General features: G+C 36.5%; 1 protein-coding gene across 3 annotated transcripts in view; it reads left to right on the forward strand.

Annotated features, from left to right (window-relative positions):
• The window catches only part of LOC144436100 (KICSTOR complex protein SZT2-like), a 99,669-nt gene that overhangs the window by 48,475 nt on the left and 25,405 nt on the right, over positions 1-25,789 (forward strand). For all 3 annotated transcript variants that reach the window (XM_078124785.1, XM_078124787.1, XM_078124786.1), the window contains 16 exons: positions 708-846; positions 1,161-1,313; positions 2,144-2,246; positions 2,760-2,851; positions 3,257-3,324; positions 3,730-3,871; positions 4,361-4,485; positions 5,601-5,859; positions 6,518-6,694; positions 7,716-7,946; positions 8,843-8,970; positions 9,875-9,934; positions 18,153-18,311; positions 19,089-19,236; positions 21,870-22,042; positions 22,742-22,931. In XM_078124785.1, the coding sequence (XP_077980911.1) occupies positions 708-846; positions 1,161-1,313; positions 2,144-2,246; positions 2,760-2,851; positions 3,257-3,324; positions 3,730-3,871; positions 4,361-4,485; positions 5,601-5,859; positions 6,518-6,694; positions 7,716-7,946; positions 8,843-8,970; positions 9,875-9,934; positions 18,153-18,311; positions 19,089-19,236; positions 21,870-22,042; positions 22,742-22,931 (2,347 nt within the window). The remainder of the gene's footprint in view (positions 1-707; positions 847-1,160; positions 1,314-2,143; positions 2,247-2,759; positions 2,852-3,256; positions 3,325-3,729; positions 3,872-4,360; positions 4,486-5,600; positions 5,860-6,517; positions 6,695-7,715; positions 7,947-8,842; positions 8,971-9,874; positions 9,935-18,152; positions 18,312-19,088; positions 19,237-21,869; positions 22,043-22,741; positions 22,932-25,789) is intronic.

Below are 25,789 nucleotides of genomic sequence, written 5' to 3' on the forward strand. Positions count from 1 at the left end.
TTAGGAGGACCTGTTAGCCGTACTAGCAAGGTCCACAAACCCATATTGTTTTATCATATACCCCATGTACAATGGAGTGACACGGAAACATCATTGGAATCATATAATCATATACATGCAGGACATACTATTTTGATCGCAAACACATAAAATAGTGAAGAAATTAACAAAGCCAAATCACTGAGAGAACGGATATCGATGAGTGTGCCACTTGCCATATTTGGGCAAAGTGTGCCAGGGTTTGATATTACCTGAGTTAGTTGTATGTGCTCTCCATTGAATTGCATTGGGAGCGATACTAAGGGGTTGTTGGTGGCCAATCAGTTAGCTCATGTGCCTCTTACCTCTGCAGTCTTGGTTTAAGCCACCAAGCATCAGCTGGGTTTAATTCAAATTTAACCAGATCTGTATGTAAGTAGGGTGATGCTCAGTTTGACTCTGCCGAACAATGCAGGTTTCCATGCATATCAGGTTTCCTCCTGGTTCTTCAACACTAGCCTATAGGGCACTAAGGCACTGCTCTTGTGGCAACCATTCAACAAATTTCTGTATTTTTTTGGACGAATAAAGATCATTATTATATAATAATTATTGTTATTACTAGGTATATGTTAAGGAAAAATATCACCTTTGTTTTGAAGAATACTAAATGTAAGATTTGTGACAGGTGACATATAATATGTTTTCATTTATACTTGTATGTTTAGATGATGTTACTACAAGATCTTCATGATACCAGACTATGTAATGCTTTACTGGTTGCTGAAAGTGATGAAGATGTCTGGAAACAAGACGAGTTTACTACTTCATCTACAGGACTACCAAGGGTTAAATCAGATTTAGAAGGTAAGTTTTAATACTGGTGCAATATCGGTAGATGCATAAACCAGATATTGAAGTCATCATCAGTCAAAATGAGTGGGTTTGCCATGACAAAAGGTCTAACAAATTGTATGGTGAGTTTGGTATGTATATATTACACAGTTTAATAGCCTCTTTTTGACTTATTTTGTGAAGTTCATTATGATGTAATAATTTGGTTACCAATAAATTCATTTAAACACTGTACACTTGCTTTCCAACTTGAACTTGAAATCAGATGGTGAATTTGATAAAACCACTACAGAGTATACCTAAATGGGTTATTTTATCTCTCGCAGAATTTTCAGATGCGTACCAACAGAAAGGTGATTACTTAGCAGCCACTATGAAATTTGATCCAGGTTACTTTGCATGTGACTGTGTATGGACAACTCACATAGCTGTACATCCCAGACTTAGGACAGGCCCTGGTAGAATGGGTGCCTCTAGAGGTATGTAATCAAATCTAATGTTTTCCTGGACCAGTACTCTCTCCTGGCTTCAAAATTTAGACTCCATTTTATACACAATGACGTTTTCAAATGGAATGGAAACACATAAAGCATGTATATTGTTGTGTTTACACATACTGACTTCACAGAGATAACAAAATAATGCAATATATGAAAATGCAATGATTTGAACATGTTGTCGAAAGTGAATCATTTTCAAAACGATCATTTTTCATTCAAAAACGGAGTCCTTGTAGATGGGCAAAAACAATAAAATTCAAACACAGTGTCATGTAAACAGTCAAAAACACACTAATTTGAAAACACACATATTTGAACTCAGGAATAACACCCCAACACACACCCATCGGTGATGTGCTAATGCACATGCTTAAACCATGTCATGGTGTTTGTCCATGTTCAACATTAATAGCATTATTTTCGAATTGTTTTGTCTTCAGTTTGGCATTTCTGTGTACAACATGAAAACTGCTTGACCAGCCTTCCATGTAAATACATGAAAACACATTTAAATGAAAGTGATATTTATTCGTAATTTTATTTTTAAAACATTGTATAAACACAACCTTAGACTGTCAGAAATGTTAAGCCTTAGGAAAGTGTATGAACTGTAGACTTGAAAAAACAAGAACATTTACTATAGTGTGTTATATTTACAAGGATGTATATTTCTGGACGGTGCGATTTTTTAATTTGAATTCTTTCAAATTGCTTTATACCTTACCATTCTTCATAATATTAAGTAATTAGAATTAATTTTGATTTAAATGTTTTGATTGATTTATTTATTTTCCCATTCATATTTTTAGGTATACAAGCCTTGAGAACTGTAATTGATGCACTTGCTGTGAGCAATAGGAAAAATATGTTTGTGTACAAAGAAAGGGAGAAAGGTAGTGTCTTTTATCTCAGGTAAGAGTTGTTCTATAGGCTTGATATATCTCCACATTGTTGTCAGACATTCTTAAAGTTGATATAGTGAGATGTCATATTTATCAACAGCTTTAATATCATATTTTGTTATTGTCACAGAGTTCATAAATTTCACACTGCATTTTTTCAAAAAGTTAAAATTTCAATGTTGGTTATATATATGAATGTAATAATTAAATTAGTTAGTTAAACACCGAACTTTACTAAATTTGCCTCGTCCTGACAGTCCTGTCCCAGCTGATATCCTGCAAATAAGATGTTATTGTGACAATCCTCCAAGAAGTGCGCCCTCAACTATACAAAGCTGAAATAAACATAGCTTATAACAACGGAACACTAAAAATATTATTGACACTCTCCATAGAAAAGGTAGAGCTGAAATGTTATAAGTTTAGGTTAGAAGACAGACACCCTGTAACCTGTACATTCTAGATCCTTTATACCCACTTGTTGTTCTGTTATCTTTTAATACTTGTTTATATTTTTGTTTAGATTGTATGAATCTATGTGTGTCACCACAGAAGGAGTCAGTGTATACTCAGAACCTCCTACACCAAGACTTGATGAACCTTCCTCTACTTTGGGTAAGAATTTTGAGACAATCTCCCCTCTATTACATTATGTTATGATATGTTTATGGTACATTATATTATGTTATGATATGTTTATGGTACATTATATTACATTATGTTATGATATGTTTATGGTACATTATAATATGTTATGATATGTTTATGGTACATTATATTATGTTATGTTATGATATGTTTATGGTACATTATATTATGTTATTGTACAGTATTTTAGGTTATGCTTTTCTTTGTTTTGTGATACAAAACTTAGAATTTGTAGTGTTTTAATTCTTTCTCGACCCAAATAATTTGCCTCCAAATCAGTCTAATATGAGGTTATTTATAATGGTAACAGTACCATACAGAAAGAAAGACTACTGTAACAGTATTTCTAATTTTAAGCTATTATTTTGACAGTATCAAGGGCATCATCTATAATGTCACTACCAGTAGATAAGACTGCAGCTGAGGAAGACCAACTCTCTGTAAGTAACTGTCTTGTCAAAGTTCTCATGGGGTAATGAAACCATCTCTGTTATATTTTTTTTAAATTGACCTTGTTGTCTATCATAACTCATGATAGTACATGGAGTGGATTCTGGAATACGAAATGGAATTGAAATTTCTTTGGCAATGATTATATAGCCTGATGACAGTAATGATGACTTATATTATTATTATTATTATTATTATTATTATTATTATTATTATGATGACTTATAGTGGTCCATGAACAAATTTAAATGTTTAGGCCAAGAAGGACCAGTAATGATAAATTGAAAGGAAAAAGAATGCCTGAAAAGAAAAATAGTAATAATCCTGAAAAGAAACTTTAAAGTACTTCATTTTTTTTTAATACAAAAAACATGTAATCATTGGTCTGACTTTAGATTGCATCTGGGGGAAGTAGAAGACCATCTGACAGAGATTCAGGTGTTGATACAATGTCCATGATGTCAAAGGTCAGTGGGTCATCTAAACACCAAGTAGGAGAAAGTGTACAGATAGATGTACATGGAATTACTCAGGCTGGTAAGTCTATCAAATAGCATATGAACTTTAAACTTTGACCTTTGAATGGTCAATAGATCGTTCAAACACCAGATCTTAGAAAGTGTACAGATAGAAGTACATGGAATTACTCAGGCTTTTATGTCATCTACCAAATAGTATATGAACTGTGAACTTTCACTTTTGAAAGGTCAGCAGATTGCTCAAACACCGGGTCTGAGAAAGTGTATATGGGTCAACCAGAATCTGTGCAATGGGAAAAAAGGTGAATACATAGCATACATTTATTTGTATACATGTAGTGTAACACTCACCAAAGTACGCTGACCTCCCACTTCACAACCATTCATCTAATTTAGATACAACAGTTAGGTCATGTGACAATATGGTGTAAAAAAAATGTCTCAAGAGGTTCCACATAATCGCTATCAAATATACCTACTATGTTGTTGGCCTACAAAATATTGCAAACCTAAGTATTATGAATAATAATAATTATATTTTTTTCAGGACCTGAGATATGTCAAGAATTGATACAGGTACTAAGGAACAGACTGTCAGAACATACCCTGGATATCATTACTATGTTACTAGCCAGGAATCCATTGTGTAAACTAACACCTACTGATGTACAGGTATGCTAGTCTATGTAATGAATGATAAACCAAAGTGGGTAGGTTTAGTGTGATAATCACAATCATGACTCAAATTGAAACCAAAACAAGCATCAGAATTAGAATTGAATTAAACTTTTGTTCCAAACGCAAACATGAAAATATGTACTCGAAATATTTGACTTCACAATACTGTCTTTATCAGCTTTGTCTTTGCTTTCATTTGAAGCATCAAAATTGACAACATCTTGATCAAGCTATACTTAAACAATAATGTACTCCCTCCCAGCCCATAATGGACGAAAGCAAACTTTGAACGACATAATGGGCGAGGCGACAGCCGAGCCCAGTATGGAGTGCAAAGTTTGCTTGAGTCCATTATGGACTGGGAGGGAGTACATTATTGTTATTATTTTATAGTTTTGCCAATTCCAGTGAATTTGTAGACCGAGAAACGCAAAACAACGGATAATATACACAGCGCTGAACATCGTCTGCCATGTTCGGCCCGGAAGCTGAATACTAATCATAGCGACGCACGTACGTACACGTACACACACACATATACACTTCAATGAACTGCTGTGAACACAAATTTGTTTCATTTTAATTTGAATCTTTTTAAAAAAATTCTTACGGTGTTTACCCCATAATTTCCCTGTTCTTAAATACCCACACCTTTATTGCCTTACGGACATAAGCTTGTATTGTTATGCTCGTTCCGGGGCCGCGATGCCCAATAACGGAGTACATTATCAGTAATAATGTACAGCGATGACGTCACAAAATTCACTGGAATTGGTAATGCTATAATATAATTTATGATAATGGTTACCAGTAGTTATGTCACCCACTGTGTAATGCAATATATAATTATGATATATTTTTGCTACGGTTTCAGAAACCCAATATTATAAAACGAAAAGTGGTGAAATTAGGTATAGATTCCCACACATTATACCAATTTGGCAGGAAATCCGGATTAGATACCTTGGAAACCCAAACAGAATTACCTGATGTACCCATACACCTATAACAGAAACACTGATCATGACATTTACTTTTGATGGTTCAACTTGTTGAATTCCTTCTCAACTGTATGTGACTGTCTTCATCTTTTCTCTGTCCTTTTCTAGTTCATCCAGCCACCAGGTGCAGACCCAGCCAGCATTATTCACTTCACTATACCCCAATTCTGGTCAGCCCAGCTGTTTGCTATCGGATACTACCTTCGTCAGAATATGTTGCAATTTCTACACCATCCTAAGTATGTAGATAACAAAGCAGAACATCATTTTCAACACTATTCTACACATATTCATGCCTACACAGACAAGGAGATACCAGAGAAAGATGTCTTTCTGTATAATAGACCACAGTCATCAGGTCGGAAAGGTAGGGAGTCATTTGACGTATCTCTTCTGGGTTGTCCCGTCTTGCCAGAGATAGTTGATTGAAATTGATAGGTGATTCATTTAAAGGCAAGTTTAATCTGTACAAATTGCAAAATCTGTCTGTTTATAATAATCACAAAATTATAATCTGGGATGGTCAAGTGACAAAAAGGCAATAGCAGAATTCAAATTACCAAAAATGTTTATCAGCTTGGTAGATCAAATGAAATACAAAGGTTATAACACACAAGCAGTTCAAAGTTTTTTAGCATTGAGCTTTAGTCTGTTTTGATCGATGATCCTCATCAGAATGACAACTTCCATAGTTACATCTGACCACTAGGTGGCAGTATGATCAGAATTCAGAATGTTACTTCAGTGTTTAATACCTGTACAAAAATGTAACATGTTTAGATATTTGATATGAACTTCATGAAGTTATAAAAATAGTTATGAAAAATACTGCCCCCTGAAATGAAAGGAAATAATACTCTCTATGTTATGCTTAGCGGTTACTAAAAATATACCAAAGATGATGCAGCCATAGAACTGTCGATGCTAATATAATCCATGGCTATTTTCAACACCCTAGGTATAGCAGCTATAGCACTGTCTATAGTAGATGGTAACATATCCATGACTTTTTTTAACCCCCCTAGGTATAGCAGCCATAGCACTGTCTATGGTAGATGGTAAAGGTAATCCTGTGAGCATCATCAGCAGCCCTAGACCAGTGGTAGTATTGGAGTCTGACCTCCTAGCTATGGAAGAATTTGACAGTCTAACCCATGCTGCCACATACACAACAGAGGTAGATCAGGATAGCAAATATCCAGGTGAGATTAATGTTGAGGGTCTTAAAGGGTCTTCACGGTCTTCTGTGCTGGCATAGCAGGCTAATGAATATTTGTATCTCTTCTTGATTTTCACAACATTTTGATCCGTATTTAAAGTCGTGTTATGCCAATAGATGGTGAGTTCATTGTTTGAAATTTTGTATATATTGTACTTCTAACAGATCTAACTGCTGTTCTTCAGTACTGTGTTTTTGAAATTGTGACATTTTCAGCTGTGATGACTCTCTTTGTATTAGTTTTCAACAGGACAAACTGATTTGCTTCACAAAATCCAAAATGTTTTCAGCAGTTCGACTTTATAGCAAATAAAAAATTTACACATTTCAATCTGTCTTAGTTGACTTACAATCCTTGTCAGACTGACTAATCTAGTAATTCCCAGATTGACCAATCTGAAGAATAGTTAATTAGTATGTAAATTAGTTATGTGTTGATGTAGTTTGGTGTATAGGAGAATATGACCTTTCACCTTTAATGGTGTATAACTCTGCAGGGAGCAAATGTACTTTCATAAAGAGTTCTGAAGAGTCATTTTATGACTTCACATCACATCAATTTTGCACGATGAAACACCAAATTGAAACTCTATTTCAGCTTCATTATTCTAGCCATGTCCAATGTTGTTATGTCCTATGAGGTAACCATGGACCACTGCTAGAACAATGGAGGTGAAAAAAAGAATTTCAATTTAGTGTTTCTTGATAATCATGCAAAATTTAAGTGATGTGAAATCATTAAAGGAAGTCTTCGGAACCCAAAGTTTAATAAAATATGTTTTATTTCCTAGTGTTCCCCGTTAATAACTCTCTTTATACTGTCATTTCATCAGGTCCAACTGCACTAATTTAGTACAATCATATTATAACATTGGAGGATAAATTATAAACCTTGCTAACTCTGATATTCCTGTCCAACAGGTCCAACTTCACTCATACAGTTCATATACAACTTGTAGGATAAATTCTAAACTGTGATAACTCCTGTTATTCCTGTCCAACAGGTCCAACTTCACTTATACAGTTCTGTATATGGGAGAGTGGTAACGTAGACATACCACAATTGACAGATAAACTGATGTTAGCAGTACGCCATTCACTGTGTGATGTCATAATGGAGTACCGAGTACTAACAGCGCCACTAGGATTCTGGCCATACACTGATGTCAGTTCTGTTGGTACCTCACTAGCTACGTCACCAGTACCTACACCGCCAATAGTTACACCACCTAAAGGTATTATACTTCATATAACTTAAAGAGCTTCTTTCTTACCTCAACCATACAAATTGAATTTTGGATTGAAACCATTCAAACTGATAAAGTTCAACTGTTTGAGAACATTCCTCCTTAGTCTGTGAGGTATGACGTGTCATGCCACACTACCAGCCACCAATCTGACATGTGTCTTACAGGTTGTCCCTCCTCTAGCCATGTACTATGAGTCATCATATTACTCTGGTGACCAAGGCTTCGGTATTACGAAGATAGACACAAACTGAAACTATTGTTCTTCTATGTGGTAGATTACACAAGTGGGTGATAGTGGTTCCTCTGTTGTGCAAATCTAATCACCCTGTGATCAAGATAGTGTAAACATTGTAAGTCCCAAAACAGTACACTGCAAGTTTATGGAACTAACTTTTAGAGAGATGTCTACTGAAACTATACTTAAACCAACATCCATTCAATAGCTTATCACTGTTGTATCAACACATTGTGACAATAATTTTAGTTTGTGTCTATCTTAGTAAACCAAAGGCTTGATTGCCAGAGTGGTATATTTTCACTTGGGATCATGGTAGCAAGATATAGCATTAGCTTATTTGTATAATTGTGCCACCTGTTATTCTGTTGAAATTTAAAAGTGACATAAGTCTCACATTTGATTTACAAACCATTTCTGAATGAATAATGTTAGAAAGAACTGTTAGGTTGTCAGTAATAAATACTAGTATGTGAATTTGAGTACTATAATTTTAACCAATACACAACATATTTTTGATAAACTGAGCTGAGAGCTTTCAACTGCAAACAGTCAGTCTTGTTCACTCAATGATAGATGGCGCTGTCACAAATATATGAACTTATTATTATTATAATAATCAGAAGACACCATGTCATTGTTACAGGTGCTAGTGAGAGTAAGTCAGCTGGCCAATCACCATCACTGATTAAACAGATGACATTACCTGCACCTGATAGTAAATCAGCTGACCACAGCTTGAGTACATCACCAGTCAACATCTCATCCAATAAGGTAAATAGAATCCCATAGAATGTTGAAGTAACAGTTCTCGTTACCATGGAAATTCACTATGATTCTTGACAATGTGTATGAAGTATAGTATGAGTGTACCATCAGATCTGACCTGTATGGATCATTTGGATCATCACACAAATTCATCTCAGGTTGCAGAGATCATAGGTCAGAGATAATTCCCAAAGATATATAGGAGCATAATGTTACTCGTATTGATCAAATTAATGCATGCAGGAAACAGGAATATAATGAGTTTGTATAATGGGTGTGAACAAGAATTTAGGTATTCATATCCATACATGAATCAAGCAGTCAATCAAATTTCTATCATGCAAATCTCCAGAACAGTGTTCTCTTCAGTATAGAATGACCAAAGCACACCCTTGGCTTTGGTAAACAAATAATTGTGTTGTATATGTTATTGCCATTCTTAAAGTATAATGCTATTAGACTAATGTATCATTTGAAGTACAACATTTAGTCTATCGGTCATACTGAAAAATATCTCCTTATGCATAGACTCACACACACACAGAAAAATACACATGGCATTGCTCACTCATACACATATTTACTACATTCTCATTATGGGGATCAGATTCAACTCTATGCTGACGTTACAAAGTCATAAACTTGTTATGTTGCATGTGGGACACGTCCATATTTGGGAATGACTTGTTATGGATGGGTGATCACTTAGAAATTTTTCATAAACTTGACCCAGAGTCAGCCTGAATGCATTCACAAGCATAAATTAGTCCAGCTTAAACCACAGTCCTGACCTAAACCACCCTCTGACTAACCTAACATGAAAGTTGAGTTGAGACTGAGTCGGCATAAAGTACCCCTATAGAGAGTTGCCACTGGCACTTGACAGGATTGTTGACGTTATTTTTCACAGCGGATGTCTATGGCCGATGTATTTATGCCATCACAGGAAAGGGGATTTTTCCGTCAACAGGTACAGTAGAGTTGAACACTGTATACTAATGAAATATTAAATACAATAATTACTAAATTAATGTAAAATCTGCTTCCCTTTCTAACTACTTTTCTCACAGGCTTTGCTAATCTTGTCTTTTCTTCTTCTGGTCTGTCACAGTCTTGCCTTGTGTTAGATTCACTCTCAGTTCACTGGTGTTGCTGTATTGTCATGTGACCAGTTAGGTGTATAGCTATGTATTCAGAAAATAAGCCTCGGGTCTACTTTTCTCTATAAACTGCTCAATATGAGTTTTTTTTTCATGAGAACTGTGGTCCAACGACAATGATAAACCAACTGGGAGACTTAGACTTGAGATTGGTAAAATTGGGTTTGATAAAAGCAGTTGACAAGTCTGTTAGTCTACAGTTAAAAAAATTTATTTACCGACGTTTCAACCCCACTTGGGAGGTCTCCTTTAGGGGGGCTAAGAACAATAAAATGAAGGAAACAATGCATTGAATGAAATAAACCAAGTCATAGAAATGACAACAAAAGTGAACAATTTGGGATTCGCTGCCAAGAAATTTTTTGACTCTATGAGAAGAAATTTTTTTCATTTCTAAAAATTGAAAATGTTCTACTAAACAGCATATAGTGATAGTACAAACCCAGAAAGCATATAGAAACTTGTGTTGTGAAAATGGTGAATAAAATGAAAAAAACAAAAACTTAATGCATAGTTATGTATGTCTGAGTTACTTGTTTATGACAAAGCTAGCAATGTCTGTTAGAGTGAAGACAAGTTGTTAATAGTATGTAATTATTGAGTGTGCATCATAAAAAGGGACAATTATTGAACTCATAGCTACAGTTACTATATCCAAGTTATGTCAAATAATGACAATTCAGCAAAGCCAGTGGACTGAGAGTGTGTCTACCCTAATATGTGCCTTGAGTCATGGACTGCTGCCAATGTAATGATATTTATATTACACTGAGAGGATGAGCATGATGACATATAAATGCATGCTGTATTTCAGAATGATAAGTGTCTTGAGCTAGACAGCAATTTCACCACCACAAGTATGTTTAATGCATGAACAAATTTGAAATCTTAATACAAAGGTCTGAAATCTGTGTATAAGTGAACTGTAAAGCATTGCAGTTACAGTTTTACACTAATTGGTACACTTACATGGCTTGTGAAGAAAATTCCTAAAATTATTACATTTTAACTTTCATGTACTGGCACAAAGTGGGAGAATCTATCTCATACTAATTAGCTTTAAATTTCTGTCTTGAAATTCAGGTGCTGGGTGATTTAATATCTTAAATTTATACTAACTACTTTTAGCCCTTCTGTCTTATACATATCTTCCTATAGTCTAGATGCTATCCATGGTATCAAATTATCTTTTTACCACAGTCTAGTTCAATGAGAAATCATGAACCAAAAGTTGTTCATGTAAATGAGTAAAACCCCAACTGTTAGAATGATGTAAACAATGTATAAGTATCATTCTGAACTGACAAATAGACCATATTTGGACATTACATAACTGTACCCAATAAACACTAACTTTATCATTGGACAGAATTCTGTGATTGATTATTAAACAAAGATGTGATGTTAATGACTGTGTGGGTGGTTTTGGTTGAATATGAAATTTTATCTCAGGACCTCATTGTGCTAGATATGAGGAGAGATGTTGAGATTTGATGCCATGCATAGTATCTAGACTACCAGGGGTGTAATCTTTCTGTGGGTCTGTGGGGGGTCTTTTCTTGGCTAATAAAGTGTAGACAGATAGAATGCTTTTCAATGTGCTACACTACTGTGTGTGAATATTTCAATTACTTTGTGTAAGGTTGTTCTAAAGTTCACTATTTCACCCAATAATAGTAGGAGAGGGATTTTTCTGGATAAAAAGTAAACAGTACAAATGTATGTTTATAATGGCCAGACTGCCGTACAGTGTTTGAATATTTCAAATACAGCTGCTACACCTAACTGTAGTTATCCACAGCCCACATATTTACAATTGTTATATTACAATGAAGTTAAACTTGTCTCCCTAGTAACGTTTCATTTCTAATAGGTGGTTGGGTTCTGATTTCTATCTTCTGTCTTCTTTAATAAGTCTATAAAAAAATTTGTGTTTTTCTGCAAACACTGTTTTGACATTGGACAAATATTATATTGTTGATAACTTGAATATGTAAACAGATTACCAAACTGTCATCTCATTATATACATATATACACATACATACACACAAACACACGCACACACACACACATACATACATACATACATACATACATACATACATACATACATACATACATACATATATACATACATACATACATACATACATACATACATGCATGCATGCATGCATGCATGCATGCATGCATACATACATACATACATACATACATACATACATACATACATACATACATACATACATACAAACACACACATACACACACACACATTCACTATGTATATCTGTAGTGCTGTTTGTTTTGTAAGTGTGTGTAGTTATCCATATAAAAAAAAATTGTGTCAAATACATGAATATTTTCATAAGAAAATCGAAGTTTTAACACAGAAATGAACAGCCACATGCATTTGAATGTACACAGATATAAAACCTATGAACAACCAAGCAAAGTACCCCAGTGTGTCTCAATTACAAACTTATTATTGACAAGATGAATTCAAAGAGAAATCAAATTTCCTGTGCTCAATTATATGTTCAGAATAGAGAAGTGTTCACATTAAAAAATTACAGCATATGCGATACTTGATTATTTGGTACTGGTTGTGTGTCCCAGTACATAGGCAATCATCTTTTGAATATACTATATATATACCTGTGTATGATTTTCAGTACTGGATTTGTTTCAGCTTAATTTGCGCAGAAGTTTTTTTCCCCAGAAATAAGTCCCACCAACATATGTTATGAGTTGTCATACTTCTATACTAAGATGTCACAGTGGTAAAACAGTATAACCAACACTTGCACTGAATGCTGAATGGCCAAATGCATATTTTATCTACTAGCAACATGTCTACTTTCACCCTTGTACTGTCCGCCAAATTTAAGTACACCTGACATGTCCTAAATTGCCATTCTGCCAAATGTTCCATGTGCCAAAATGAATACGTCTAGAGTATATTATGCTATTATAGATTTCTAAAAGGAGTTCTGTGAATTTCAAAACATTGATCAGAATGTCTATGTATGATTTAATATTGAGATTATAATGCAGACATTTTGCTATGCATGATATTTCTATTTGTCTCTAGACTTCACCTGCTTATAGCCCTAGTCCACACTCTGCTTCATATGCTGATCCTAGAACTAGAAGAATTCTTGCAGAAAAATGTGAAAAGGTACATGGTGCTGCAACAACTAACAGCAACCTAGTAACTGCACTGCAATGGCCACTATGAGCACTGCATGGCAAAATGTTATTAATAGCAATTGAGTAACCACTAACACAGTTGTAATGCATGGTTTTGACCTTTGACTCTGACGTGAACTGAAGTGCAATGCATGGTCTATCGTTTGACAGTAGTTTTGTATAGTTGCTAGAAGTGAAGACTTTATTCAACATTTCATGAGGGAACTACTGTCACTTCTAGGAGCAGGAACAACTCTGTCTACCTAACTAACATTAAATTGCAACTTTAGAAACTATTGGCACTTAATACAACCTGCGAAAAAAAAACATGTATGCATTTGCTTGCTTGTGGTAAGGAGGAGTGAGATAAGTTTCATGCAAAGACATACAATGTATTTAGTGTCTGTAATCTTATCAAAGTATAAACACCATGTGAGACCCGGATCCCATAACGCTGTTGTTAGAACACTACACATTATAAGGATCAAGTTCGACTGTTACTGTTACTGTTACTGTTACTGTTACATTGTAACTTCCACAGAGATAAACAAACTGACAAAAGCATCATGTGAACATACATCAGATGCACCTGCTGTTGCTTTTGTATCAGTTGTATTGTTGTTTTCACATAATTGTGTCTTTGCATGACATCATTCCTTGGGTGACTTCAATCAAGCAAGTGTTTTTTTTAACGGGTTGTAGCTAACGCTTTTATAGTTACAAACACTATTAAAGTCTTTGACCATTGTTATGTGATAGCAACTTTGTAAACTTCTATACTGGGGTACACAACAACTACTTGCTCTAGAAATGTAGAGACTAGCCAGTATTTACAGCAAAATAAGTAAATTCAATATTATGGTAACATCACTGTTTTGTGTAGGAGATGTGTAACAGTTGTTGTTGTTGTTGTTGTTGTTGTTGTTGTTGTGTTTCTGTTTTCAACAAAACTAACACAATGTGTGATGTTTGTATTGTTTGTTCATCTGAAATGTCCATTTGTGTGGTCAGTTTTATTATTGTGCATTATTTGTTTGAAGTGTTTGTTTTAGTGTAGCACTTGACATTTTAACTTACATTATTTGTTTGTATGTAGTGTTTCCAACTGTTTCCACTTGATATACAACATGACACTGTCACAATAGACATCTTTTGAAAGACTTATTTCATTTGCTTAGAAAACAATGGCAAAAATTCTTGTGAGAAAGAACTTTTATTTCTGTTTTTCCCAGAGAAATGCATGTTGTCTTACCCACAGACAATCTACCTTGTCTGTGTCTTAACTGAGGTTAAGGGGGTTTACCGACAATAAAAGGGAAATCTCTTGTATGCTGCAGTAGACCACTAATACTTCTCTCTATTTTCTACCGACAGCGATCGAAATCAACTTCATTTGATACATTCTCACCACCTTTCTTTAGAAAGTTGATGCAGCCTACATGTATACAGGTAGTTGTCTTGCAGTGGTGTATGGTGTTCACGTTTTACAATTTTCTTTCCCTTTTTATCCAAGTTTACAGGCTGATGTTAAAAATGTAGAGTCAGACATCTTCGTGCTTCTGAAGTGACTGACTGCTCACTGTAAATGCATGTTCAAAGAGTTGCAGTTGGTTTAATAACATCGATGACTTACAAATGCATGGACTTACTTACTAGGTGATTTGCACATCATAAACACATGAAAGAGTATGATTGGATCACAAAAGCCAACCTTGGGGTCACTGGGTTGTCTCAGCCAATCAGTTTGTAGGATTTATTTGCCAGGTGTACTTGACTGCCACACAGTACAGGTGGTAGGATAGGTACTTCAAATAGTATTTTAAAGTGTGACCAGTCATCACAAATTGATAGTCTCTGGGATAATACTGACACCCTTTCTGTCACATGGCATGTTTCTGGCATGCTGGCTTAGATACCAATTTCCACTCTGTGAACTCACTCTGTTACACACTCATCAGTAATCTGGTTGTTTTGATTTGAATCATAATCTAATCTTTTACTGAGATTTCAATAATAATAGATCACTTTTTTGTCTCCAGTTTTTTATATTTTTAACTTTGCATTGTAAAGCATGAATGGTGTTGTTTCAGAGACTGTCGGCATGGGATATTAAATGTAGTTATTGTATACTAAGTAGATTTTATGCTTGTGTTAGAAGGAATAACTTGTGTGTGGCATAGTAGTGGTGTGTAGATGGTTTCAGCATGGTGATATTACCATGAAATATATTTCGCATGATGACATCACAGTGGGATAGTTTGGACATGATGACAACACAGTGGGACAGTGTGGGCATGATGACATCGCAGTGGAACAGTTTGGACAGGATGACATCATAGTGGTCCAGTGTGGGCATGATGACATTACAGTGGGACAGTGTTGGCATGATGACATCACAGGTGGACAGTGTGGGCATGGTGACATCACCGTGGGACAGTTGACATGATGACATCACAGTGGGACACTTTGGACATGATGACATCACAGTGGGACAGTGTGGGCATGATGACATCGCAGTGGAACAGTTTGGACAGGATGACATCATAGTGGTCCAGTGTGGGCATGATGACATTACAGTGGGACAGTGTTGGCATGATGACATCACAGGTGGACAGTGTGGGCATGATGACATCACCGTGGGACAGTGGACATGATGACATCACAGTGGGACACTTTGGACATGATGACATCACAGTGGGACAGTTTGGACAGGATGACATCACAGTGGGACAGTGTGGGCATGATGACATTACAGTGGGACAGTTTGGACAGGATGACATCACAGTGGGACAGTTTGGACAGGATGACATCACAGTGAGACAGTGTGGGCATGATGACATTACAGTGGGACAGTGGACATGATGACATCACAGTGGGACACTTTGGACATGATGACATCACAGTGGACAGTTTGGACAGGATGACATCACAGTGGGACAGTGTGGGCATGATGACATTACAGTGGGACAGTTTGGACAGGATGACATCACAGTGGGACAGTTTGGACAGGATGACATCACAGTGAGACAGTGTGGGCATGATGACATTACAGTGGGACAGTTTGGACAGGATGACATCACAGTGGGACAGTTTGGACAGGATGACATCACAGTGGGACAGTGTGGGCATGATGAAATCACAGTGGAACAGTGGACATGATGACATCACAGTGGGACAGTGTGGGCATGATGACATCACAGTGGGACAGTTTGGACAGGATGACATCACAGTGAGACAGTGTGGGCATGATGACATTACAGTGGGACAGTTTGGACAAGATGACATCACAGTGGGACAGTGTGGGCATGATGACATTACAGTGGGACAGTTTGGACAGGATGACATCACAGTGGGACGGTTTGGATACAGTGGCATCACATTGGACAGGATGACAACATAGTTATAGAATTTCAGCATTATGACATCACATTGGGACATATTCAATATACCTAACTTGAGTACACAAGGAATAGTGTTACGCATGCATGTATATTGTTCACAAACTTCAGATACTTGAACTATCATTGTAGCAATAATTTTCACATTTCAGGTGTCTGCATGTCACTGGAAGTAATCCAGGTGTATCATTTATCATATAGTCTATGTTAAGGAAGATGCCTACTCAATAATTGATAACTGAGCGGGGAAAAACAGTAAATATAAAAAATCCAAGCTATTTGAAAAAAATCTAAAGTTTTGACAGTTTGTTTGGTAGACAAAATAAAATGCATTTTGAAATGTATAATAATGTCCAAAACAAAGGTGGTATATTTTATATGTTATTTTGTTTCCCTCACTCAAAGTCAGTTTATGATTGTTTGATAAAACACAATAAAGTCTTCAAAGAACCACAGTTGTGGTGCATTTTGTGTAAAACACATACAAATCATTATTTTCAACTGATTAGATAGCAGAATTTGACCCACATGGCCACACGTACAACATTCTGCAAAAGAAGTGAAAGAAAAACAGTGTTTCAACTAGATAGTTACAATAGATAGTCTAAATGGATTTCTTCTGTCTTAACCTGTGTTGGACAAGACATTGGCATCTGTGCAATATTCTACTAAGCTTATTCTACTAATTCTTCTAGTAACGTAGGGAATTGCATCTTCAAAATTTGCCTGTAATAGGAAATTTCAGTGTACAGGATTGGTTGTATGGTCTGGTGGGTGTGGTTTGCATATCAATGAGATTAATTTGCATAATGTGTTGTCACTTTTCCATCATGCTTGCAGTGATCACAGGGCACCAGAGGTTAAATGCTGTCACACAGTCATCCTCTCTGACACATAAACATGTACTTCAAGATAGGAGTACCACATTCTATCAAGTGTTGTGTCTGATTTGTATTGAATTATGTCCACTTTGTGATTCATGTGTTGTACATTGCATTTTACGTTTTCACACAGAGACCTATTCTGATAATAACTAACTCTCTATGGTAATATGATATAAACTACTGTCATGTATGCACTAGGGTGGGTCAAGTTTGTCACTTGAAGTATAATATGTAGTTTGAAAGATCAGAATATAAGGCATGGTATGAACATTATAAAGGCACTATATGCAAACAAGGGATTTGTATAAAATGATCATGCCTTTATGATCAAAATCTTTACACCACGAGGAACGTTACTTCTCTTTCTTTCCATCATTACCCACCCTCTACCTCACACAAACCTGCCTCCTAATGAGCGTTGCTACATTTTTTTACTTTTTAAATTGTTTTTGATAATTATTTTTCCATGACCAAAAAGGGATGTAGAACACCATAATACAGAATCTTGGTTGTTAATTTTGTGTCTTTCTACAATGTTTTGTGTTTCTGCAGCGATCCAGTTCCATAGCGGCACCAGACCATGCCAGTATGCAAAGCATGCTAGATTCGCATAAATCCCGACGTCAGTTACTTTTTGACGGGGGAGTGTCACAAGAATCACCCAAAGTACCAGCTGCTATATCTATGGCTATGTTTGGTAGGAGTCCTAAGGTATGGTAATCTTTCCTTTCTGTGGCTGCTCCTTGTACACCTGACAAATCAGAATCGCGATCAAACTCATTTTTAACCCTTCATGATCCACTGAGGAAAATCAAAGCAACAGCTATTCATTAACCATCTATGTCACTTTTCAAAAATCAAAGTTTTGTGTGTGAACAATGCAATATTTACAGTTGAAATGATGTTGGTTTGGTTTTTCACTCGTGTAAACATGACATTTAATACACACACTCAGACAACTTCTATTGCAAAAGAAACAATAATAGGTTCCATGCACAGTTGGGATGTAGAAGTAATCAAGTTGATATGTTGATTAGAAGTTAGAAAAATAAACAATTGAAGTCATTAAAATCATTAAGTCCATGTGTAATGTTTTCATTAGAAGCCTGTTTCTACTGCACTGTGAAAGAATAGCAATGCTTATCAGTGTTCAATGTGATTGGCCAAAGGATCCTACTGTGTTTATTGTGTCTCTGTTATTGTTAGTCTAGAGTTGAAATATGTCTATCTTTGTGTCAAAAACGTAAAGTCCCATGAGTGAAACATCAAGCCAACATCATTTTAGCTGTAAATGTCAGATTAGGATCAAAATTTTAGTGTGAAAAACATTTGTCTGGCAGAGCTATTTGAAGGCATAGTCCTACACACAAAAAAGAGACTTGCCGTATTTTGATACTAAAGACTCTACTGATAAGATAACACTACATGTAAATAAAGACAGTGGGATTCCAACTTTTGGAGTTAAACTTGGGGATTTTCCACTTTCAGGGAAGGGGGGCTGATGAGGTAGAGAGACAGCAAAGACTTCAAAAGAGACAGAAGAAAAGAGAAGAATTAGAAGCAGGAGAGAGAGGAATCTTACATCCTGTGTATCAAGACACTTGTCAAGACTGGATGGAATTTGAAAACAAACTTGGTAAGTAATTCTTTTAAAAATGGAATATAAAATGTTAGGTTTGGTTACATAGGCATATAGAATAGTATCCTGGTTAACAGATATATAGGGTCATATTTTTCATGACAGCGGACTAGTTGTATGTCTGGGGAAGTATAGTCCCAATACGCCGTATTCCGGTTATCGAAAAAGCCCCGAAAAGATAAAAGATATGATTGTTTGGCCACTAGGGGCGCTGTTTTAGAACCGGAAGTGAGGGCCAGAAATTGTAGAGCATTGTTGCAAAGCATAGAGTCTATAGGCATCGTAACCACTGACTAAAGATTGTCTGTCATTCCCCGTAACTTTACGCTATAATATTGCATTATCGCCCATCAAATAACGAAATAGCAAATTAACCTCTCGTTCTCCTAATATTTCGCGTAAGTTTGGCTCTGCAATTCGAACGTGAGGAAAACCCAAAAGTAGCAACATTTTGAAACGGGTAGTACACTGACATCTCACTCACGTTTTCAGTGTGACCTCGTCCATTTGCGTTACCGTTGGAGAAATTGTAGTGATTGCTTCCAGTCAAACATCGGAACGGAAAAAGGTACAAAAACAGAGGAAAGAACCTTCAAAATCACAATATACGCTACAGTTATTGCACCTTGTATAAAACCAATCTGATGTAGATGTCGGCTAATCGTTCATTGCTATTTTACTTTCGTTATTGTGCGTGAATTGACCTCCGTGGTACATGTTTGATCGCCTCCTCTACCGATCAGGACAAAAACGTAAACATGTACCACGAAGGTCAATTCAGGCAAAATAACGAAGGTAAAATAGCAATGAACGATTAGCCGACATCTACATCGGATTTTAATCAGATCGGTATAAGACATGGTATGATGAGTGAACCACGTAAACGTTACATGGAAGGCCAATTCATTGAAGGGGTGGGCGGTGTGGTACATCACTCACAATAACAATATTTATGATTCGTTGCCGACTTCAATGGGTTTTTTTTATACACTGGTGGTCCTGAATGAAGAATAGCAAGCTAACCAAAGTGTGATAGTAAAGTTGAGTATATCAATACACATATGTTTATGCCAACTTATAACCAGTACATGAAATGTTTTTTTCCGGACAAAGTTTTATGATTTCACCCGTGGTGCTACACCACTGTTCTAATAAACAAGAAAGGCCTAAGTATGCGGCGACATCAGTTACAATATAAACATGTGGCTTGGTAATTGTCGACCGAACTCTCAATATTGCAATGACTGTAGCTGGAAGCTGTTCAATCTGATTAAAATCCGATGTAGATGTCGGCTAATCGTTCATTGCTATTTTACCTTCGTTATTTTGCCTGATATTATTTTTCTTGGTACATGTTTACATTTTTCAGCGATCAGGCAGGCTAAAAAATGTAAACATGTACCAAGAAGGTCAATTCAGGCAAAATAACGAAGGTAAAATAGCAATGAACGATCAGCCAACATCTACATCGGATTTTAATCAGATTGGAAGCTGTTGTCAGATTTGTAATTTTCTAATCGTTCTTTTGTCCAGCAACAGACACCAGTAAGGTAAAGAAATATGTTTATCATGTCTACATCAGGTATATTTCGAAGGTCATCCGTCCAACTTTCAATGTTTCCGCTGTCGATTAGTAATCTTTTGATGCCCGACATCCACTATTCGTCTCCTCTTCCGTTCTCTCAGAAAATTATCATTTTCTAGTGTTTCAAGACCAAGGTTGACAGCATTTCTGGCGATATCTAGTAGATTTAGAAGTAGTAATTTTCCACTCTTTTATGAATGCACGGGGTTCTTTTACGCCCATTTTGTTGACAGCTTCATACATCGCCATACTATTAGATGCCATGACGAAAATTCTGGCCCTCACTTTGTCAGATATGGTGCGCCCTCTCGCGATACTTTCCTGCGAAACAACCGGAAGTTCGATAACCGGAATACGCCGTATTCACCCACACTTGAACTCTCTCCCAGAGCAGTGCATTCTGGGGGATATTTCATGTTCAACATTGCATACTTAACAATTTAGGTTCCTATTACAATAGGTTTGCATGTCTCAAGTGTCTGATACACCTTAATTATGAAGAATGTGCCTTGTAAGCCCAATCGTCATGACTTGAAAGAAATGTACTGCCTGACTTCTGCTGCGAATGACTTGAGATTACATTTCCCAAGACTCTCATATATCTCGGTGGTCATGTAGTAAATCCCCACCCCCACCCCCACCCCCACCCCCCCCCCCACACACACACACACCAGCTGTGAGAGTCGGGGTGACCAAGACAAATAAAAAGGGAAAAAATTCCTGATTGTTATAGGCCCAGTTCAGATTTGGATTACTATTTAGATGTGAAAAACAGTAGTCTGACTGTAAGCTGTAAAAAAAAAAAATTGGTCCAGAAAAACAGAATGAGCCTACGTAATTGTTAAGGCCCCACTGTGAGAGAACCTGTGATTGCATGTATACCAGGCAATAATATGGTAATGTTACTGATTATTACTGATGTATCAGCCAATGAAATTATAGTATGACTGTTAATGACAGGTGTATAGCCCAATGAGATGGTAACACTGATATCACATGTGTGAATCAATCGGCCAATAATGTTGTTATATCGATGTCATTACAGGTGTACCAGCAGTCCACAAGTTAAAAGGAACACTATTCTCTAGGTTTTCAGTTGATATATGTATACAAGAATTACTTAGTCTGATCAACTCTATATGTCCTGATATTGTTAACAAGGTGTTCAAAGAAATGGACGATGGTTCTTACCAACCAGTCAACCTATCCCAACAATTGGTAAGTTTTAACTCTATTGGTATGTCCTGATATTGTTAACAAGGTGTTCAATGAAATGGATGGCGGCACAGTTTTTGTACCGGAGGACACATCATAGTACTCACAACAACTAATGATAAATTACAGTCTAAACTTGTTGTGCTCATTTTTCATTTTGCAATTTTGCATCATCTGCGGTACGTCATTACAAAAATTGGGGGGGGGGGGGGGGGGGGGCAATTATAGTTTTGCAGCAAAGCAAACTTTCAGGACACTTTATTTTTAAAAGCTGCAGTAGCTGTAACTGTTTTGTTTAATTAAATGAATTACTTGTAATACCGTACACCCTGAACAGTATTGATGAATCACCTGTCATTGTATTTGTGTAGCTATACACATGATATTGACAGTACAAAATCCATTCATTGACAGTTTGATTTTTGGGTCCACACCCTAAAACCAGCGACCGATGATTTCAACATGATACTGTAATACCTTAAGCTAAAATCGGCCTCTAATTACAGTGTCACATGTACTGTATTTAATTATATGTATTTTTTAAAAATTTCAGTGAATATATTGTTCAACTTGGTTGTCCGATAAAAAAATATACTAAAGGTAACTCCAGTTACAGCTAGTCCAGCGTTAAGCTGTCCGAAACAGTCCAAATCAGAAGTTTGCATCAGTAGCCATTTGTTGACTCTTTCTCTTTACTCACAGTCTCCAGAAGAAAAAGCTGACTCATCTCAATCGGAGCCATCCAAGCCCTTGACAACTCTACCGATACGACCACCTGGTCTTAAAGTGAATTATATGATAGTTGGACGTAACATAACACAGTGGAGAGCCACCATTGACATGGATAATGGTGAAGATACAGCTAACTACCCAAATCTTATGAACCCAAAGAGTAAGTCATTAGAATAGAGTTTTATGATGTACAAAAGTGACAAATTGACATGATATGTGAAGTTTACATTTCGCATGAAAAGGTTAGGGTTGTCGGTGGCCAAGTGGTTAGTTTATGTGCCTTTTACATCTGGCTTTGAACAGTTATAGTTTATTACTGTCCGTAGATTATAGCCAATAGTGTCTTACATTTGCAGTGTTCTCCCCAGGATAGATTGCAAAGATGGTGGCAAATTTGCACATTAAAGGCCAAGGTCCAAACAGGCTATGTGCCCACGCTACGGAAGTAGGTTTGCGCATGTGCAACGGAATACGTTTGTTTATCTGGGAGGAGCATTTGGTAAATCCGACCCAGGTAGTTTATCAACATAGTAGTGGCTGTTCACACATATTGGTTACATGTAGTTCTTGCCTAATCCGAAGAGTCCCTTGTTATATTTTTTTCAAGTCTAGTGGCAGTGTTTCTGCTTCGTTTTTTTCCGGTGCGTACGTACGGCCAGACACCCAGTCTGGGTGAAACACGTATTTCTATAAACTTATACATACAAATTATAACCCGAAAAATTATATTTTGAGGGACCTGTTCTAACACGATCCAAACACTATTACACAGTGACAATTTGTATCATTGAAATTGTAAACTGAAATTCTTGGGTACGAACAAACTTACTTGTATCATTTGCACAAGGTACTAGATTACAGTTGTACACGTACACACTAGCGTCGGCATTTGGTCGATCGTTATCACACCAAAATCGTTAGATAGATGAGAATATTTTTTACAGATTACATGTAGGTCGTGTTTTGACAACATAATCGTGAAAACTTCAAAATTAACTTCACAAGTATCGCACGGGTCAGGGCGGACTAAGCTTTGCACTTCCATATTTACTGTACACTAGGTGGCTAGCTACGTGCGATCTCGAGTTTGGTAGAAATGTCATTGATGTTCCCGTTATTTTCCTTCCGTGTTCTAATTCTTTGAAAGTATCTGTTATGGCTGTTTTATGATTGATTAAACTTGTATTTCCAAACCCAATGTCCCATCTCAGAAAACAGTCAATAAAATCACAAACATGTGCTTCTCCGAGTTATCCCGATGTGTACGAGTACCACCCCAGCTACTATTTCAAAACAAACGCATAAATGCATATGTCGTGATGGGGTGAGTACGGACTCTTGTTTGGTCTCCGCTCTGTCTCCGTGCGTATGTTTGACTACGATGTCAGTCGATGTCATTTACATGACGAGGATTATTGCTGGATAGTGCCAAAACATATGGAAACGATTTTTGAGAAATCTGGAAAGAATTTAATACGATTTCTCAACTTTCAAATTTGAATGAAACAAATATTTATGATGCCTCCATGATTGTACTTGTAGTCTTGTCAGTTCGCGTTACGTTCATCTCCACAACATGCACAGAGCTAGAGATCGTAGAGAACAGTCGACAGGTATAGGAACTAGACTAGGCAGTGGTGTATGATCTATGTGTACAACATAGACAGTTGTCCTTGAAATTTGATGATCATTACAGAAATAAAAGAGTTGCCAACGTTAGATTTGTTTATGAATTATATCACTCGTTTATCAGTATCAAATGTCGCACTAAATGTTTCAAACATGTCTTGCTTCGGGGTCATCAGAAAATTTAACTGAAAGTATGGGAATTCTTGATCGAAATATATTCAGTCATAAAATCCTCAGGTTTCTGACAATTTCCAATACTTGTTACAAGAAAGGCTGCATTCCAAGTATATTTGGTTAGCTACATGTATTACATCTGATGCCATACACGTGACACGCACGATCATTGTCCAGTTTGCACCACATGGTGTGCCTCGCCTCCTGTACACGTACCGTACGTCTATCTTGTCTGTCAGTGCTACATTTTGCTTCCTCTCTTTATTTTTCTCAGATGTTTTAAGAATTTGAAAATAGTCAGTGTCCGATCGACAAAATTTCTTTCCGTTGAAGTTTAGAAAACATTTAGTTCTACTCTACGTAAACGTCGTGTTGTTGCATCATACATCATGAGACGTTACATTGACCTCACACTTCGCTTCGCGCTTCCTTCAACGTCCGGTCCCTATGAAACTGGTTCGAAGGCTTTCGCTAGCGATAGCGTGGCCAGTCTTGTTTTACCGCGTAATCCTCAAATGTTTTCCAAATAATTATGAATTTATTTCTTCTTTTTTTTTTTTTACACTTTGGGTATTTTACTTGCTATTAGTACTTCTGGGAAACTCATTTAATTTTCCGACCTTAGAATTTTTTTCAATGGTCGTCAGATTTTAGTACTTTCCTTAGCCGGTCCCACAACTAAACTGTTGTACGTGGTTATACTTATAAGTTATAGCTGGGCGTTGTGACCGGTAGGTAACCGGCTATTATCTACATCACTGCCTACTAGGTATAGGTACGTCAACGACACAACTACTTGACAGAAAACACTTGTCGCGCGCACAAAAAGTTGTATGAAATTGTGATTTTACTAAGGAGTGTAGCAACCCAGAACGTACATCGATCAAACTGAGAAACATTTTGGTTTCATTTTATGTCATTCTATTTCAGTAACAATATGTATCATTTTCACGTACCGTTCGCACATGTGAGCTTGATTTTAGGCAAAATATCGGGCTAAGAGAGTGCACACAGACTCTTTTGTTCGCTTGTATTGTTTGCATTCGGTATTTGGCATTTCGCACGTCGTTTATTTGCACCATTCACAGTGTCTTATCATGCTTTGTGTAACTTGTAAGCCTAATTGACAACTGGCCAACGGTTTTTACTAGTCAAATTTGAAACAAATTTTGGGTCAGTTTGACGGTAAACCTGCTATATTGGCTACCAAACTTA

This window comes from Glandiceps talaboti, chromosome 6 (genome assembly GCF_964340395.1).
Source record: "Glandiceps talaboti chromosome 6, keGlaTala1.1, whole genome shotgun sequence".
In the NCBI taxonomy this organism is placed as follows: domain Eukaryota; kingdom Metazoa; phylum Hemichordata; class Enteropneusta; family Spengelidae; genus Glandiceps; species Glandiceps talaboti.